The sequence below is a fragment of the Bactrocera tryoni genome, chromosome 2 (assembly GCF_016617805.1).
Source record: "Bactrocera tryoni isolate S06 chromosome 2, CSIRO_BtryS06_freeze2, whole genome shotgun sequence".
Classification (NCBI taxonomy): domain Eukaryota; kingdom Metazoa; phylum Arthropoda; class Insecta; order Diptera; family Tephritidae; genus Bactrocera; species Bactrocera tryoni.
In genome coordinates, this window is record NC_052500.1 from 38,084,562 (window position 1) to 38,103,474 (window position 18,913).

Here is an 18,913-nt window from a genome sequence, read left to right on the forward strand (position 1 = left end):
AAAGAAATGGAGCAAACAGGTTTAAACAGAAAAAGAATTAAACGTGAAAAAGCCAAACAAATAGTGGAGCGAAAAAGAAATCCAGAGTATACCGGATTTCTTGCAGGAAGCTCCAGAAGTAGAAGTAAGTGATTTAAGTGATTAATTTCAAAGGGTTACCTTTTTCATGTTTGTCTTGTACTAAATGTATAGATATATGTAATTATTATTAATATATATGTAATTAAAAACTGACAAATGAATTAAAATACATTTAAGAAAACATTTATGCGTATATGGCTTGTCTTTTATGTAGTTTCTCCAACATTGTTGGGTATATGCTCATCAGGCTCAATAGAATCTTCCGTAGTAGTTGATGGATCTGAACCATCGTCGAACGAAGTGGAACCATTATTAATTAATATGTTGTGGGGAATACAGCAGACAAGAAACCATGGCAGCATAATTTATGGTTTTTTTGTTAGACAGACGCATCCTTAGCTGCTTAAGGCTTCCAAATCTTTCTTTTAAAACCCCAGAACAATGCTCTACTCCAACCCTGTATTTACTGTGCCGTAAATTAAATGCAATTCGGGCATTTTTATCCAAATGTCTTGCGTTGCTTCTGTAAGGGGTTATTAACATTCCAGATAAAGGGTATGCCGAGTCCCCAGCAATCCATTGCAGTGAAGAAAAATGCTGCTCATTTTGTTGAAAGAGTGAGCTATTTCGATATATTCGGGCATCATCGTTTTTTATTAAATCAACCAGCATATTATATTGGTCTCTATCTACTCTTAACATTTGGCGGAATCGGTCTTCGTCCAGTGTTGTCAAAATATTATTGCGCCAAATGTCTGACTTACGTATTGTGCTATAAACTCCTCGCCGACATTCCATAACAACAGATATATTGTCACCCAATTCATCTAACACTGCATCCACTGCGTCATCATCACTTTCGATTTCTAGAAGAAATTTATTTTTAAGTGAAACTCAGCATAAAAGTATTTCTTACCTTCAATGTCCATAATTTCTTCAGCAGCTTCATCAATTAAAGCGTCAGTTAATTTTTCGGGTCGAGTTTAGTATCGCGCCGGTTAATTTTCGTTCACTGTACCTAAACGAGAGAACCAAATTGAAAATTTTAAACCCGCATGTATGCTTAAATTATCGAACTTTATTTTAAAATATATTTTAAATATTTATATATATATAATATATATTTAAAAATCGGTTCACAAATTTTTCCACAAATTCTCTTTAAAAAATGCTATTTTTTGCAAATTTCTAAATATATGCTAGTGTATTTTCATCTGTTGTGCATTGTACCAAACCAATTATGGATACATTTTCACGCACATATATTACTTATGAATTATAAAATCCACTAGTAATGTTGTTAATTACTTTTGATGGTTAATTTCTTTGTAAATCTTTAAATAAAATAAACTTTTTTGTGCATTGAGTTCAATAATGCGAAAAACCAAAATGACTGCCTAATTTGAACTGTCAAATTACCGAGAAAGCACGAACAAAAGGGAATAAATTAAACCCACTTAGCAATAAATGTATGAAGTGAACGCGAAAAGGTGTTCAATGCTAAAATACTGTGGATGGCGTAGCCGGTGTTGGACGGGCCAGAGTTATTTTTTTAAAGCGCGGCCGAAGACCGCCAATGCAGAAAGGAATGAAAAGCTAAAATACTGACTTACAGTTTTAAAGATATTTGCATTTAAAGTTGAAAAATTTACAACTTTTACATTGATAATTTTTATATTGTGAATAACTTTTTCACTTATATTATGCACTTTTCACTTACTAACAATTAATTTTTTAAATATTTGTTGTAAATAAAGCTTTATTTTAATTATTTTATTTTAGTTACAATTCTCTGCATTTGCACAATAAGAAAAGGGTTGCCATGGTTATTTTTTTTGAAGCGCGGCGCGAAAAAAGAATAACCATGGCAACCCTTTTCTTATTGTGCAAATGCAGAGAATTGTAACTAAAATAAGCGAATTTGAATAAAGCTTTATTTACAACGAATATTAAAAGTACTTACAAAAATGTTGGCTGGGTTGCATTGGTTTCAGTTTGTATGGAAAAATGAGCAAAAACACTGATTTTGGGTCATTTTCAAAAGGCTCCCTACAGGTCTATAGGGCCTCTAGGGGGTCGAGGGGGGGTTTATTAAAAAGTTCGATCTTTCCTCTTTCCAATAAGGGGGCATGAGGATGAAAATTCCCGCATTATAAACACAACAAACAGAATTCCATAACGAACAAGTAAGGAAGGGCTAAGTTCGGGTGTCACCGAACATTTTATACTCTCGCATGATAAAATGATAATCCATATTTCATTATCCGTCATTTACATATTTTTCAAATACCGTATTTGTGTAAAGTTTTATTCCGCTATCATCATTGGTTCCTAATGTATATATTATACACAGAAGGCATCAGATGGAATTCAAAATAGCGTTATATTGGAAGAAGGCGTGGTTGTGAACCGATTTCACCCATATTTCGCACAAGTCAATAGGGTGTTAAGAAAATATTATATACCGAATTTCATTGAACTCGGTGCAGTACTTCCTGAGATATGGTTTTTGGTCCATAAGTGGGCGACGCCAGACCATTTTCAATTTTTAAAAAAAGCCTGGTTGCAGCTATCTTCTGCGATTTCTTCCGTAAAATTTAGTGCTTCTGACTTTTTTTGTTAGTCGATTAACGCACTTTTAGTGATTTTCAACATAACCTTTGTATGGGAGGTGGGCGTGGTTATTATTCGATTTCTTCCATTTTTGAAATGTATATGGAAATGCCTGAAGGAAACGACTCTATAGAGTTTGGTTGACATAGCTGTAGCAGTTTCCGAGATATGTACAAAAAACTTAGTAGGGGGCGGGGCCACACCCACTTTTTCAAAAAAATTACGTCCAAATATGTCGCTCCCTAATGCGATCCTTTGTGCCAAATTTCACTTTAATATCTTAATTTATGGCTTAGTTATGACACTTTATAGGTTCTGGGTTTTCGCCATTTTGTGGGCGAGGCAGTTAGCCGATTTTGCCCATCTTCGAACTTAACCTTCTTATGGCCAAGAAATACGTGTACCAAGTTTCATCATGATATCTCAATTTTTACTCAAGTTACAGCTTGCACGGATCTCAACTCTACTCGTCATCCTGATCACTTTGGTATATATAACCCTATATCTGGCTCTTTTAGTTTTAGGACTTACAAACAACCGTTATGTGAACAAAACTATAATACTCTCCTTAGCAACTTTGCTGCGAGAGTATAAAAAAGGCAACACGAAAATAAGTGTACTGCCAAAATAAATATAATTTCTTTTAATCGCGACAAACAACAGTTTGTTAACTCGCGCATATTATATTCCTGATAAACATAATATCTTGATTTGAATTGTACTTACATATGCACATTTATATGTATGTTATTATGTGCTGATATGTAGACGCGTATGAAAATTTAAATTAAATGTAATTTACATATTGAAAATTTCTCAAGCTTTTTTGAGAATATAATAAATTAATTGGGATGCGCGATTCGTTATGAACGTGCGAAATTGTCTGTGCCTTGCAATTTTTAAAAAATGCCGATAAAAAAAAGACGACCGTTCTCGATTCTGGTTACTATACAAGTGAGTTCTTTATTAAACAGATTTCATGGCTTAGCTTAAAAATTAGCCTAACGGCATAATCTAGTGGTAAGTATATACATATAAGAGAGAGGTAAGTATAGGTAGATATAATTCAGCAATCTTATAATACACGGTAATAGAGCATTCTCTAATTTTACAAATTTCTTTTTAAACCATTATTTTTAGACGGATAAAGTCGCTTGACGCAACACCGGCCACCTTGACAGGATTATGATCCTTCAACTTCGATAGGCAGCAGGGCTAGCTTGTGAATAGGGCGCTTAATGGTGCCTGCCTTGGTTACTACGTCTGCCACTCGCACCTTTCCGTCTCGTCCTTCTACGGTTGCGGCGATTCGTCCTAGTGCCCACTGCTGCGGTGGCGTGTTGTCTTCGTGGATGAGGACGAGATCGCCGGGCTGCAGGTTGCGTTTCGGGTGCAGCCATTTGTTGTGTTCCTGAAGACTGGTAATGTACGTTTTGGACCACTGTCGCCAAAACTGTTGCTTGAGACAGCAAACAAGTTGCCATCTCTCGCAATAGCGAATTGGGTCCGTTGACACTTGTGCCCGTGGTCGTTGGGATCCTGGCTCAACGGTGCGAGGGGCCGCGAGTTGAGGATGGCCTCCACTTCGGCCAGCAGTGTTCCTAGATCTTCGGCGGTGAGCAGCACGTTGCCCATTGCGCGTACGGCGAGGTGTTTGGCGGACTTCACTGCCGCCTCCCATAACCCGCCGAAGTGCGGCGCCCTCGGTGGTATAAAGGCGAATTTGAACCCTTCTTCGGCGGCGAATTCCATTACTTCCGGAGACTGGGACAGAAACGCCTCTTTGAGTTCGCGCAACTTGCGATCGACGCCGACGAAGTTGGTTGCGTTGTCGCTGTGTATCGTCTGTGGCATCCCTCGGCGACCAATGAACCTTTTTAGGGCGAGAATAAAGGAATTAGTTGATAAGTCAGAAACTAATTCTAAGTGTACTGCTTTAGACGTGAAACAAACGAAAACAGCGATATAGGTTTTTACGGGTGGTCGACCGCGTATTTTCAATATAGTATAAATTGGACCACAAAAATCTACGCCACATATAAGAAAGGGTCGTAGCGCTCGAAGTCTTTCAACTGGCAAGTTTCCCATTATTTGGGTTTGCAACTTCGGCTTATAATGAAAGCAGTGTGTACAGTTCCTTACGGTTCTACTGCATGCCTCTCTTGCATTAATCACCCATATGCGTTCTCGAAGAAGCGCAACCAACGCTTTTGCCCCTGCGTGGTGATTTCGAAAGTGCAGGAACCGTAAATAACTGATAACGAAGTGCGAATTCTTATTTAGTAATAATGGGAATTTGGCATCGTATGGAAGAGGTACATTTAAAAGGCGACCTCCTACTCGGATTAATTTGAATGAAAGCGACATTTCCGAGTACTCATGCAAAAACGGATTGAGTTTTTGCAAGTTTGCGGGTAGCGTGGTGCCTTTCGTCAGTTTTTGGATTTCATTCGCAAATTCCGAATGTTGAATCACTTGAACAATTTTCAAAAAACTCAAGTGTAATTCGTCAGATGTTAGGTCCCTTCCCTCCGTAGGCATTTTTGGTCGTCTAATCCACCGTAATAGATAGGCAACCACACGAAGCAATTTTTGATGAGAAGAGAATTTTTCGATAAGGTCCAATAAGGGAGACCGGGGTAGCTTCGGCTTTGGGGTACATTCGGCAATCGCGTTTTCGATATGAAGGAACAATCTGCATTGACCATAAAGTAGCGAACACTTACCCACCACTCATAAAAAATATCGATTTGTAGTCTCACATCTCTCTCTATGCATTCGACAAATTTACATGTGCTTTTGTGTTTTCGACTCTAAAATAAAAGTGTATTAAACTTTTTGTGTTTCACTTTTTTTTTAAACTTTGATCAAAACTAAAAGGTGAGAATGTTAACTCTGCGAAAAAGTGTGATTAAGGGATAAAAAGAGTGAATTACTTAAAATAAAATAGAGAAAACGAAAATGGGAATGTTCGGGGTAGATACAGCGTTTTGTGTTGGGGCACATTCAGCGAACCTATATTTTTGCCGAATGTGCCCCGGGCAGAAATACAAGTTCGCCGAAGGTGCCCCGTATAATTTCTTTTTTTATAGATTTATATAGATAGTGAAAAATGGTTCGAAATTATAAGCGTAAAGCACAATCGAATATTGACGAAAGCAAGATGAGAAAGGCAGTTGCAGATGTTTTAAACGGTGTAGAAACGCCAACGTCTGCAGGTAAAAAATATAATTTAAAACGACAAACCATCGAACCCCGAGTAAAGAAACAAGATCCTTTAGCCGGTCACACGGCTGGAGATGCTATTTACCAGTCAAAATTTACCTGGAGACAAGTTTTTACGATGAAGAAAGAAATCGAACTAGTGGATTACATTAAAGAGTGTTGTTATTATCAATATGGGTTATCATATAAAAGTTTTCAGAAGTTAGCATACCAATACGCTGTCGCTAACGGCAAAGAGTTTCCTGAAAAATGGAATGTTTAGAAAGAAACTGGGGAGGATTGGCTATATGGTTTTATGAAACGGAATTCGAGCCTAACTCTTCGTAAGCCAGAGCAAACTAGTTAAGCAAGACTAAAAGGTTTCTCAAAAAAAGCTGTCGACGAATTTTATTTAAACTTAAAAAAACTTTATGAGGCGTATTCATTTCAACCAAATGATATATACAATTTGGATGAAACTGGTATTACGACCGTCGTTGATTCGCCAAAGGTTTGTGAATTAATTTACGATTTTGGTTATAATGTTTAACAAATTCGAGGTGCTTTTCAGATAATTGCAACGAAGGGTCAACGACAAGTTGGGCAAGCTGTTTCAGCTGAGAGAGGCAGTTTGGTCACCCTTGTAGCAATAATCAACGCCAGTGGAAATCGGCTTCCCCCAGCTTACGTTTTTCCATGCGTACGACATAGTTCCCAATTCTTAAATGGATGTGTTTCGGGGTCTATGGGGTTAGTCAGTAAAAGTGGTTGGATGATGTAGGAATTGTTTATAGACGTCCTTAAACACATTCAAAATAACACAAAATGTTCTAAAGAGAGACCGATTCTTACTTAACGGACCATTTAAAAAATTTCTTCAAATATATTTTACTGATTTTATGACAAACAATCCAGGAAAGAGAATAACGATATACGAAGTTGCTCACCTGTCTAACTTACCATTCCAAAGAGCATTCAGATCAGGGTGGTTACTCTGTAAGGCGTTACGAATAGCAATGCGTTGCGAAAGTGAATTGCGTTGCGAAGGGAAATCGGTACTCTGTAACACTTTCGCATTGTAAACAGTGTTGCACTGTTTTCACGTTGACAAATTTCCAGTCAATTCTTTTATTACTGACCGAAACGAAGGAGAATGAAAACAAAATCAATAACAGAAAGGTGAAGAAGTGTAGAAAATTGACAGATAAACATAAAATTAAATTTGAAGAGTTTTATAAATTTTATAAATATATAAAAGTAATTTTAAATAAATAAAAAAAGTGTGAATATGGATTGCGTTGTGTTGTGGGAGGAAACGAACGAACGAAATGAACGAGTGGAGCGGAAAATGATTAGAGACAAGTCCAATGTGATGAGTCTTAGTGAAAAAAGGCAAGTTTGAATGATAAAGTGTAATGCAATTCTTTAAACTTGTTTGTGCTTTTACTCGTAAATAGTTTCGTGCAAAACTTTCGCCTAAGTAAGGAATCATTCAAAAATGTGTTGGACAGCATAAGTAGTGAGCTAAAAACTCCACGCAGGTTGACAGGAATACCCGAAATTGTGAAATTAGCGGCCACTTTAAAATTTTTGGCGCAGGGAGGGTATCAACAGCAAATTGGACAAGATCACCACACAGGACTAGCTCAAAAAACTGTTTCCCGTTGTGTGTTTGAAGTTTGCAAAGCGATTGAGAAAGTGCTGTGTCCAAAACACATAACTTTTGCAATGACTTCAGAGGAGAAAAATGAAGCGAAACGAGCCTTTTATTCAGTGTCTGGAATTCCAGGAGTAATTGGAGTGGTGGATGGTACTCACATCCAAATGATACGACCGGCAGTAAATGAACATTTATATTTTAATAGGAAATTAAAACATAGTATAAACGCTATGGTGGTAAGGCAATTTTTTTTTTAATTTATCTTTGTTTTTTTTTTGTAAATATTGTTTCCAAAACCTAGATATGTGATCATAAGATGATGATCAAAGCCGTTAACGGTCGATTTGCTGGGGCGTGTCATGATTCACATGTGTGGAATTTGTCAAGCGAGCGCCAATATTTACAAACCAACTATGTGAATGGAGAAATAGGAATTCGCATTCTGGGTGAGCATATACCCATTCGTTAATTTTACTTGTTAGCTATTATATGCATCAATTATTTTGCTAACTTAATTATTTTCTCATAGGCGATTCTGGTTATCCGCTTGAGCAATGGCTTTTAACTCCATATAGAAATGCTGCTGAAAACTCTGCTGAAAGTTACTACAACTACAAATTTTCAAAAGCCAGATCCCTTATCGAACGAATATTTGGAGTATTAAAAGCGCGGTTCCGATGCCTTTTAGCTGCTAGAGAACTGCATTATGCCCCAGAAAAAGTGGTGCAAATTTTAAACGTATGTTGTGCACTTCATAATATTTGCACTCTTTTTAATGTGGAATCACCTGTAAATATACCAGTAGAAGTTGAAGAAGTCGATACTAGTTATATTGAAACCATAGGAAATGCGAATGAAACCAATATTGCTTAACGTTTAAGAGATCAAATAAAAAACAGTATGATTAGTTAATAAACATATAACACTATTCAATAAAGTAAACTTTTTAATTTTTCATATTTTCACATTTATTTGATTAAAATTCACATTAATGATATAAAGCTTTAGTCTCTTGCACATGTGTATACATACTATATCTATATATGTCAGTATTATATATGTAATGAAAAGAAAAAACTATCACATAAACAAAAAATACATTTTTAATTCAATAAATAATTATCAGTAAGTATTAAAAAAATAAGTAACAGACTTCAATGTCAATAACTAAAACACAATATTTTTATTCGGCGGGCCGTTCAATTTCTAGCATTTGCTTTTTTAGTTCTAATGTTGCAAATTTTAGTTTTGTTTTGTCCAAATCAATCCTTTTTTTGTGTTCGAATTTTTCAACAGCCAATTTATATTTTTTTTACTCATTTTATGTTTTTTTTTCATGCATTTTGAAATCACTTTTAGGTTTACATTAATTTCAGACAACACTTTTAATGAACCTTTGTGGTAAGCGATTTGGTTATCCACCTGCTTATTTAAAAGGCTATCTTTCTTTTGCGGAGCGACTCTCTGACGTGAACAATGTGGCATTTCATCCACTGGCGTTGGTTCATTCTGTCGGAATTCGTCGGTTGTAATGTCTGACCCACTTGGTGAGGTGCCGCTTATTCCACTGACGGATATTTCGATTGCCAGAAGCTCACTAACCTGCTCCTCCAACGGTGTTAAGGAGCAATGACTTGGAGGACCACCACCAGTTCCAGAAATACTGATTTTATTCCGACGCATTTTTGCTTTCAACTGAGTTTTATAATCCGACCAAACCTTTAAATAATTAAGTAATATGTGCTTCAAAAATCATTTATAATTAATTTTTTTTACCTTTTTCCATTTTAAAACATCGCGCGATGGTGGCCCCGCAGCATTAAGGTCACATACCAACTCTTTAAATAAATTATTTGCAGCATTTTTCGCGTCCACAGTTTTCAGTTGTCCTTTGGAAAGTTCCGAATGTGTTTTCATGTAATTGATTAAAATTTCGAACTGTGTTGGGTTTGTTTGTTTATTTTTAAAATGTTCCCTGTTAAATAAATCTTTTTTTTTAATTAAAACTACAAATATGTCTTATAAACTTACATTTTTTGTCCGTTGCGCTTGCCAGTTTGATATCGAATCAAAAATACGTTAAACGCACAGATTTGACAGTCGTTTACGCAATACAGAGTGCTGCCATTGCGAAGGGGTAAAAATAAATGCGCAAAACGCAATTTCCAATGTGCTTGTCGCCTTACAGAGCTGCTTTTTGTCATTTACGAACTTTTTCACTTGCGCACTTGCCCCCTGAAAATATAATCAGTGGTTTCCAGTCAACAGGAATATATCCTTTCAACTCCCAAAATTTTAGCGAATATGAGTTCGCTCCGGCAGATCATACGGATGAGGATAGTTTGACTGAACCTCTTCCGCTTCAGCCTGATAATATTGTTAATATTACATACCCACTTCAGCTAGATCAAAGTGTTAGTGCACCTGTTTCCCGAACACCAGAACAAATTCGTCCCATTTCCCGTTTAAACGCTTCTACAACCACTGCACGATCTGGCTGCTCCCGAATTTGGACTAGTTCGTGTGAGAACAAACGGATGGAATAAAAAGCGTCTACAATAAACTCTCAAACAGCAAAAAGAAACATTCAGTTTCTAGGTAAAAAAAATGCTCGTAAGAACAAAAATACAAAAAATATTAAAAAACAAGTAAGGAAGGGCTAAGTTCGGGTGTCACCGAACATTTTATACTCTCGCATGGTAAAGTGATAATCGAGATTTCATAATACGTCATTTACATATTTTTCAAATACCGTATTTTTATAAAGTTTTATTCCGCTATCATCATTGGTTCCTAATGTTTATACTCGTATTATACAGAGAAGGCATCAGATGGAATTCCAAATAGCTTTATATTGGAAGAAGGCATGGTTGTGAACCGATTTCAGCCATAATTCGTACATGTCATCAGGGTGTTAAGAAAACATTATATACCGAATTTCATTGAAATCGGTCTAGTAGCTCCTGAGATATGGTTCTTGGTCCATAAGTGGGCGGCGCCACGCCCATTTTCAATTTTTAAAAAAAGCCTGGGTGCACCTTCCTTCTGCCACTTCTTCCGTAAAATTTAGTGTTTCTGACGTTTTTTGTTAGTCGGTTAACGCACTTTTAGTGATTTTGAACATAACCTTTGTATGGGAGGTGGGCGAGGTTATTATCCGATTTCTTCCATTTTTGAACTGTATATGGAAATGCCTGAAGAAAACGACTCTATAGAGTTTGGTTGACATAGCTATAGTAGTTTCCGAGATATGTACAAAAAACTTAGTAGGGGGCGGGGCCACACCCACTTTTTCAAAAAAATTACTTCCAAATATGTCCCTCCCTAATGCGATCCTTTGTGCCAAATTTCACTTTAATATCTTAATTTATGGCTTAGTTATGACACTTTATAGGTTTTCGGTTTCCGCCATTTTGTGGTCGTGGCAGTGGGCCGATTTTACCCATCTTCGAACTTTACCTTCTTATGGAGCCAAGGAATACGTGTACCAAGTTTCATCATGATATCTCAATTTTTACTCAAGTTACAGCTTGCACGGACGGACGGACAGACGGACGAACAGACGGACGGACAGACGGACGGACGGACAGACAGACATCCGGATTTCGACTCTACTCGTCGCCCTGATCACATTGGTATGTATAACCCTATATCTGACTCTTTAAGTTTTAGGACTTACAAACAACCGTTATGTGAACAAAACTATAATACTCTCGTTAGCAACATTGTTGCGAGAGTATAAAAAATCCAGCTGAAGACTAAAAAGCCTAAAGGTTCCGTTAGAAATGATATTGATTCTTCTGACGAAAGAAACATAAGTGTTGAATACGCAGACACTGACCAATCAGTTGGATCTTTCGTTGGTGGCAAAGAAACGCCGGAGATGCAGAATTTTTCAAATAATGAATTGACTGATAACTTCGAACTGAATGTGGGAGATTATGTTCTTGCCGCACCTCCTCAAACCTGTAAACAAAAGTTTATTATGTTGCTGAAATCATTGAGAGCCTTAGTGAATGTACATTCACAGTTAGCTTTCTTAGGAAACTTGATGTTCTGCAGCCTATATTTGTCAAGCCCGAGAACAAGGATATATCATTGGTTTTGAAAAGCGAAATTATATTTAAACTTCCTAACCCGGTGAATCCTGCTTCAACATCACGTAGTCGCACTAAATATATATTCGAAATCGATCTAAGTGGCTTCAACATCAAATAACTTTATATTTTTTAAAGCCAAGAAGGCAACTAAAGTACCAAAAATATAAAAAAGGGATTTTTATTTAATAACTAAATCTCACCACATGAACGACGAAGGTTCCCCAGCAATTGCCGGAGCTACCCCGCCCCGGGGTACATTCAGCAGATTTGACTCTTTTCAATTAACCTTCAATAAATTTGTCTCCGCTCCAATTTCAAGAAAAGTTTCACCAACATCTTTTTAAATAATGTGAGACTCGTTCAAGATTATATAAGTTTCGATTCGTTGGATATTTTTTGAGATATCCTGGTTCAAAAAAAAAGTGCCGCAGGTACCCCGGTCTCCCCTATTGAGTTCTCTTTCACATTTATGGCTAGTGTGAAAGTATTTTTCTTCTTCTCTAATGCTTCATCGTCTGAAGAGAGCTGGAAGTGAGTGTTAATTGGCCATAAAGTGGGGTCTTCTAGGAGGAACTGTGGACCGCCAAACCATATTGAATTGTTCAATTCATCCACGTTGCAACCCCGAGACACTTGATCCGCAGGATTTTGTTTTGTTGGCACATGTCGCCAATTCATATTGTCAGTCAATTCTTGGATTTCAGACACTCTATTTGCAACAAAGGTTTGTAATGAAGATGGATGCGTCTTTACCCAATGCAATACGATTTCCGAGTCTGTCCAAAATATAATTTTTTCAAATTGTCGATTCAACATTGGCGCAATTCGTGACCACAATTTGGCAAGAAAATGTGCTGCCGAGAGCTCGAGACGCGGAAGAGCGTACATTTGACACCACTAGCAGATTGGCTTCGTATGTATATGAAGCATCCGTACGCTCTTCTTGAAGCGTCGGAGAAACCATGTATTTGGCAGATAGCATTCGACTCTAGATTTACGTATCGAGGAATGCTAATTGATGACAGCTGCAGTAGGTTGGCTTTGAAATTCTGCCAGCTAGTATTAAGGCGCAATGGAATCGACTTATCCCAATCTAGTTTTTGGATCCAAAGCTCTTGCAATAAGATTTTTGCTTTGGTAACTAGTGGGGCTAATAATCCAAGAGGATCGAAAAGGCGAGCAGAGACTGATAGTATGTTTCGTTTAGTAGCTCGCAGATCATGAAAATTGGCATCCAAAACAAATCGAAACAAATCCTCTTTCGGCAACCAATGGATTCCTAGTGTTTTAGTTGAGTTTTTGTTATTGAAGCTTAATGATTTTTCAGTACAATTAATGTCGAAAAATTTAGGGTGGTTCGAAAACCACTTCGTTAAGGTGAATCCGGCCGAGTTTAGTATTTTAATTACTTCACTTCTTATAAGATCTAGAGACTCAAAATTTTCAGACCCTGTCAATAAGTCATCGACATAAAAGTCTCTTTTAATGGCCAATGAACCGAGTGGGTATTTAGTTGTATTAGCATCGCTGAGCATTTGTAAACACCGTGTTGCGAGAAATGGTGCAGGCGCAGTGCCGTATGTTACGGTGTTAAGACGAAAAATTTGAATTTGCTCTGAAGGATGCTCTCTCCACACAATGAGCTGACAGTTTCTGTCTTCTTCATGTATGATTATTTGGCGGTACATTTTAGTAATGTCTGCCGTTAAAGCGTATTTATGTAAACGAAAACGAAGAAGAGTTGAGTACAACTCTTCTTGGATGGTTGGGCCTACCATCAAAAGTTCATTTAATGAAATTTGAGAAGAAGTACGACTCGACGACCGAGTAACTTACGGTCAGCCTTAAAGGGCATTCTGACTTGAAGCCTTCCTGAAGGTAGAGTAATTTAGGGTATTGTGATATAGGCATACTTTTTCGATGACTAATCAACATTTTGAAGAGGAAACTAGTATAATTTCTATTAATGCGATAGGTTCAGGCATTTCCCAACATATTTCGAGGATTGAGGAAGATATTTGTTTCAAACTATAAAAAGTCGAAAACGTCGGTTTGTAAAAATGGGGTGGTAATGTGATATACCCCATCGGCTAATATGATATACCATACCAAATTACCCAAACCAAAATTATGGTTTTTATTTAATAAAATTAATTCATTTATTTAAAGCAAAAATTCATATATTATATTTTATACAAAAAATAAACAAAACAAAATGATATTATAAAAGAAACAAATAAAAATTCAATAAAGTATGTAAGCATTTGTAATAGATGGTATACATAGCAAAATATTTGAAAAGTCATTCACAAGACTCGCAAACGAATATTGCCTGACGTTTAGGGAGGCATTTGCTATGTGCCCAAACTAAGTCGCATTGCAAGCATGGAGTCCAAGTCATGACTTCCCCATCTGCCCCAAAGGTTTTACTGCAAAAAGCGCAGACGGTATCCTTAGTAGGAGGAATTTCTACCCAACATTCCACGTCTGAACTGGGTAATATCAAACTTTTATCCGACTCGCTTGATGCACTTTTCCTAGTCTGCTTTAACCGTTGTATTTTCCCAGCTACTTTACCCGGCATTAATGCCCGCTTCACGCTTTTCTTCGTTTTGCGGTTTTCAGTATTTTTGATGCTTACTTACGCTGCCTTATATGCCTTATATGGTGATGTTGTAAGTATTGTCGCTTCTGAACGCTTATCTCTCGAGATAGTTTTCTGTATCAGCTTAGGTGGAGGTGAGATCTCCCATGGCGTGATTAAGTGCTGCATGGCTGCTTTACTTGTGCTAGCGATCGGTTCTTCTAAATCGCTTTCATCTCTGATTTGTGCGTCTTCCGCTCGATGTTTTTCATGAATAAAATCGCTTTCCTGAAACTTGTTCTTATCAAATGGAAAAATCCCCATACTTTTGCAAAGAGTTCTACAACATCAAATTGTGGCACCTTTCGGCCTTCTTCACGCATAAATCGTCTTATTTCCTCATTATAGTATGTTTTAAGAGGTCCCATAAAGGATTTGTCCAAAGGTTGCATTTTATGCGTACAATGGGGTGGCAAGGATAAAATTATAACGCCATTTTCACGAGCTTTATCAAGAACCTCAATATTTCTTGTATGGCTATAGTAACCATCCAAGATCAAAAGGACTGGGTTCTCCTTAGAAGGATGTGTAAACCGCATAAAATGGTCAAACCACATTGTAAATATTGGAATTTGTATCCATCCGGATATGTGACAGGCAGAATCGGAGCCAGGTGGAGCATGTTTCATTAAATGCAGAGAAGGTTTTTTTCTTGGAAAAATGAAGTACGGGGGAACAAAGGCAGCACCTTGTTTACGTTCTCCTCATTGAAGCCTTTTATTCTGTCTAATGAAGTTCCAGTACCACTGCGTATGCTTATTTCAGTCTTATGTCTTTTAAGAAATGCGCGCAACCAATCTCTTCCAGCACATTCCTTCGTTATAGAAAATGGATTCACAATATTGTCGCGCTTTGCTGTTTGAAAAGCAAGCGAGCAGACATCCTACAAGTAAGCCCCCAAAATTTTGCCTCCATATCTTTTAAATATCTTACCAGCTCCAATTCGACGTCTCTGCTAAAGACCGATCTCCGGCCTAATGGCGTAGCTAAAACATCATCGACTTTTTTATCACTACGAGCAGCTCTTTGCAAAGTTGCAAATGGAACACCGTACGTTTTCGATGCCAACAATATTCCCATTTTTTCACCTCTAACAGCTTGGATTGCTTTTTTCATGTTTTCTGCATTCCACTTACGAATTTCCCCCTTTTTCGGCATGACCTATGGTTTTAATTTATGTTATTACTGCATTGTTTTTATTAAATACGTTATTTGTTTAATATAATATAATGTGTTTTAATGTGATATACTATATCACATTGAACAACTATTACCATATCACATTACCCAAACTAGAGCTTTTATGAATTAAAAATTTTTTCATAGTAATGAATTTCATTAAAAAATATATTATTACTTGAAAAGTTGTTAAATATATTTACCAGTAACCAAATTAAAATATAAGAAGTTAAAAATCTACACAAATTTTGGAATTGTCTTCTTTTGAAGAGCACGCTAAATTATTGACGACTGTGAAGCTGAAAATGTTTTTGCACACTGATGGTAATCTAAGCGCTGTGTGTCATCCGCTGCTTTGCAGTAACACTTTTTTCCCGTTGCCATATGACTCATGAAAATATTCTTGTGCAGACGTGCATAGTTTAGAAAATACGCTGGTATATCACTTTACCAACCCATATCACAATACCCTAATTTACATACTTCAGTTGTATTGACGAAAAATTGTTCACACTCATTTTGCTCAGGTGTGAGTTTGTTGCCACTTGTTTCTGAAGGAAGTTCCTCCAGAGCCCAGAATTTTTGGACTACTGAATCTATTGACGTTAAGTCTTCTTTAGTTTGGCATAATGTGCTATTTACTTCGGGAGGAGGACTAAGACTGCAGACATATTTGCCAAAAACAATCCATCCCAAAAGAGTTTTCTGTAGCGTTGGTTGATTAGGGCCACTTTTAATTTGACCAACCGCTAACAAATCGAAAAAGGTTTCTGCTCCTAATAACATATCGATCTTTTGAGATTTTTGGAACTCTGGATCCGCCAATTTAATATTGTGCGGAATTTTCCAACCATTAATATTAATGGTATGGTCTGGATGATTAGCCGAAATACATCGCATAATCCAGAATTCCGCCGAAAATTCATAATTGTTAACGCGCGACTTAACGAATGCGCTTAATTTGGCCCCGACTTTTGTACTTGAATTTCCAATCCCTATAATATTTAATGTCCTGTTTTGGCGTCGAATCCGCAGTTTTTGGGCCAAATCTTCCGTCATGAAGTTGACTTGACTTCCTGAGTCTAGCAAGGCTCTTGCGGGCAGGTACTCTCCACAGCTTGATCTCACCAGAATAACTGCTGTTGCCAACATTGCCCGATCAGGCACACTTATTGTATGCATTGCGTGTGTAGTTGTTGTTGGTTGCGGATGAGGTTCAGCAGCGAAGGATACAGGATACTGGTGCAGTAATGTGTGGTGGGACCGATTAAACACGCGACATCGATCCGCTCTGCATTTGGATACCGTATGTCCCTTACGCAAACAATTTATGCCTAAGGGCACCGATTTAACAAACTCAAATCTCTGTTGAACAGAGAGAGTTTTAAAAGTGGGGCAAGCTGTTAAGGTATACGAAAGCCAAACCGAGGAGGTATGCAAAAATGAGCAATAGCACAGTTGAACGTTCTTGAAAATGTTTTTTTTTAACGAGAAATTTTTCCAAAGAACCGGATTGTAAAACTTTATTTCGTTTAAAAATCTTTGTCTGCAATATATGAAAGTGTCGCACCTTAATGTTCAATTAAAATTGCTACCGCAAATCCCACAATCCCCCTTTTCACTCAGATGCATAGATGCACAAATGCATATGTATGTATGTATGTATATATACCTGTTTGAATATTATGATATGATAAATGTATTCCATAATATAAATATATACGTATGTGAAAATGAAAAGAGGGAGAGCCAAAAACTGAAAGTGTGCACTTGCTCTTTGTTTTGTTTTTAATTTTCGTACTTGTCTTTTTCTTTGATTCGCACTACTTTCAGTGATTCGCACTCGTTACCTCTTGTGAATGCGTCGGCGGTTTGTCTGCGTTCACTTCCCTTTTGCAAACTATGCAATTGCAGCTCATTCCCACGAAGTGTCAGCAGCAGTGGATGTACCGTCGATATCGTCGAGTTGACGTAGCAGTGAAGCGAAGGTTAGCGTTGACGCAGCAGCAGCGATGATGACGATGTTGACGCACAGACCCTTGCGTAATTAGTATACTGTTTTTTTTTTTTTTTAATTTGTTGTACCCAACGGCAATTTCGGTTTTTTTTACCGGTGTTGGACTTCAAATTTTTTTTTTTTTAGTACTTTGAGTCAACGGCACTAGCGGCACTTTTTTTTTTTGGTTTTTGTATAACAGCACAGCAGCACTTAGCGGTATAGATATATATTTTTTTTTTACAGAAATTACAATTACACCGAACAGCAATTTAGCGGTTTTATTGGTTGTTAACTGCACTTTCTAGCAAAATAAATGTATTTTTTAAGCCTGACTTTATTTGCGCACTCCACTGTAGTTATCCGTTTATTCAAATTGTCGAATATTGTCGTTGCTCACGCACTTTTCTCTTTCGACTGATGGGTAAGTATGTTTGGTATGTGTTACTTTCCGTTTTTTTTGTTTTTGAATCTTCGGTAACTGAACGTATGTATGTATGTATACCCCGAATTTATTTTCATTTATTAACACGTATTCTGTTCCTCTTGTTTTTAGATTTCTTATTCATTTATTCACATCACCTCCAACCGTTTCTGGTTATTATACAAGTGAATTCTTTATTAAACAGATTTCATGGCTTAGCTTAAAAATTAGCCTAACGGCATAATCTAGTGGTAAGTATATACATATAAGAGAGGGGTAAGTATAGGTAGAGCATTCAGCATTCTTATAATACACGGTAATAGAGCCTTCTAATACATTTGTAATAGATGTTTTCTTTTTTGTTAATATAAAAATGGTAAGTATTTACATGATATAAAAAACAACATTTAATAATATTCATAGATTCTTTAATTAATTTTACAAATTTCTTATTAAACCATTATTTTTAGACGGATAAAGTCGCTTGACGCAACACATATAATATTATCGTAATATATTAAGTTTTTTAGGATATTATGATGTATGTATATGACATAATACATGTATAGCATATCTACATACTTACATATTTGTGAATTTATAATATATTATCAAACATATGAAATATTTAAAAAGTAACTCTTATGTGTACATTAACTAAAAATATTACTTTGAAAATAACATAATTTAATTATAATGTGATCAATTTTCAATGTATTCATATGTGATATGCCGTAATTTTAAATAAAACAAAAAAACTGTGTATTTTCTTTAATTTTTGAAGTGTGAAGTTTTAAGTGCCGAGGTAAGTGAGGACAAAGAGGAAGGAAGCAAACATTGGTCCTTCGAGCCAGAGTGGGAGTCACAATGGAGTAGTGAAACAAAAAAAAATTCCAGGCGGAGACATACTATGTAGATACACACATTGCTTCAAAGTCCACATTGGCATCCGCAATACCCATTGTTTTTTGATCAACAAAAACAAGCAGGATTGTGTAAAACATATCAAAGC

General features: G+C 36.7%; 4 protein-coding genes across 5 annotated transcripts; 1 reads left to right on the top strand and 3 right to left on the bottom strand.

Moving 5' to 3' along the window:
• Window positions 1-287: 287 nt before the first annotated feature.
• Window positions 288-1,087, bottom strand: LOC120767825. Its single transcript, XM_040094110.1, has 3 exons — window positions 998-1,087; window positions 471-947; window positions 288-361 (listed from the first exon to the last, which is right to left on the bottom strand). The coding sequence occupies exons 1-3, from the start codon at window positions 1,008-1,010 to the stop codon at window positions 288-290; spliced, it is 564 nt and encodes a 187-aa protein (XP_039950044.1). The 5' UTR covers window positions 1,011-1,087.
• A 2,790-nt stretch (window positions 1,088-3,877) lies between these two features.
• Window positions 3,878-17,511, bottom strand: LOC120767828. The gene is made up of 3 exons (XM_040094116.1): window positions 17,332-17,511; window positions 4,169-4,567; window positions 3,878-4,112 (listed from the first exon to the last, which is right to left on the bottom strand). Exons 2-3 carry the CDS (start codon window positions 4,546-4,548, stop codon window positions 3,878-3,880), a joined length of 615 nt encoding a protein of 204 aa, XP_039950050.1. The 5' UTR covers window positions 4,549-4,567; window positions 17,332-17,511.
• On the top strand, window positions 5,371-8,555 carry LOC120769556 (putative nuclease HARBI1). 2 transcript variants are annotated; one of them, XM_040096604.1, is made up of 4 exons: window positions 5,371-6,409; window positions 6,470-7,794; window positions 7,860-8,004; window positions 8,088-8,555. In XM_040096604.1, the coding sequence occupies exons 2-4, from the start codon at window positions 7,627-7,629 to the stop codon at window positions 8,429-8,431; spliced, it is 657 nt and encodes a 218-aa protein (XP_039952538.1). In that variant the 5' UTR covers window positions 5,371-6,409; window positions 6,470-7,626; the 3' UTR covers window positions 8,432-8,555. The 2 variants fall into 2 exon arrangements, with proteins under 2 accessions (XP_039952538.1, XP_039952536.1); XM_040096602.1 differs by having other exon boundaries at window positions 5,371-7,794.
• LOC120767829 lies at window positions 8,742-9,727 on the bottom strand. Its single transcript, XM_040094117.1, has 4 exons — window positions 9,590-9,727; window positions 9,335-9,533; window positions 8,953-9,277; window positions 8,742-8,785 (listed from the first exon to the last, which is right to left on the bottom strand). Coding segments are annotated over exons 1-4 (570 nt in total). The 5' UTR covers window positions 9,592-9,727.
• Window positions 17,512-18,913: the final 1,402 nt, after the last annotated feature.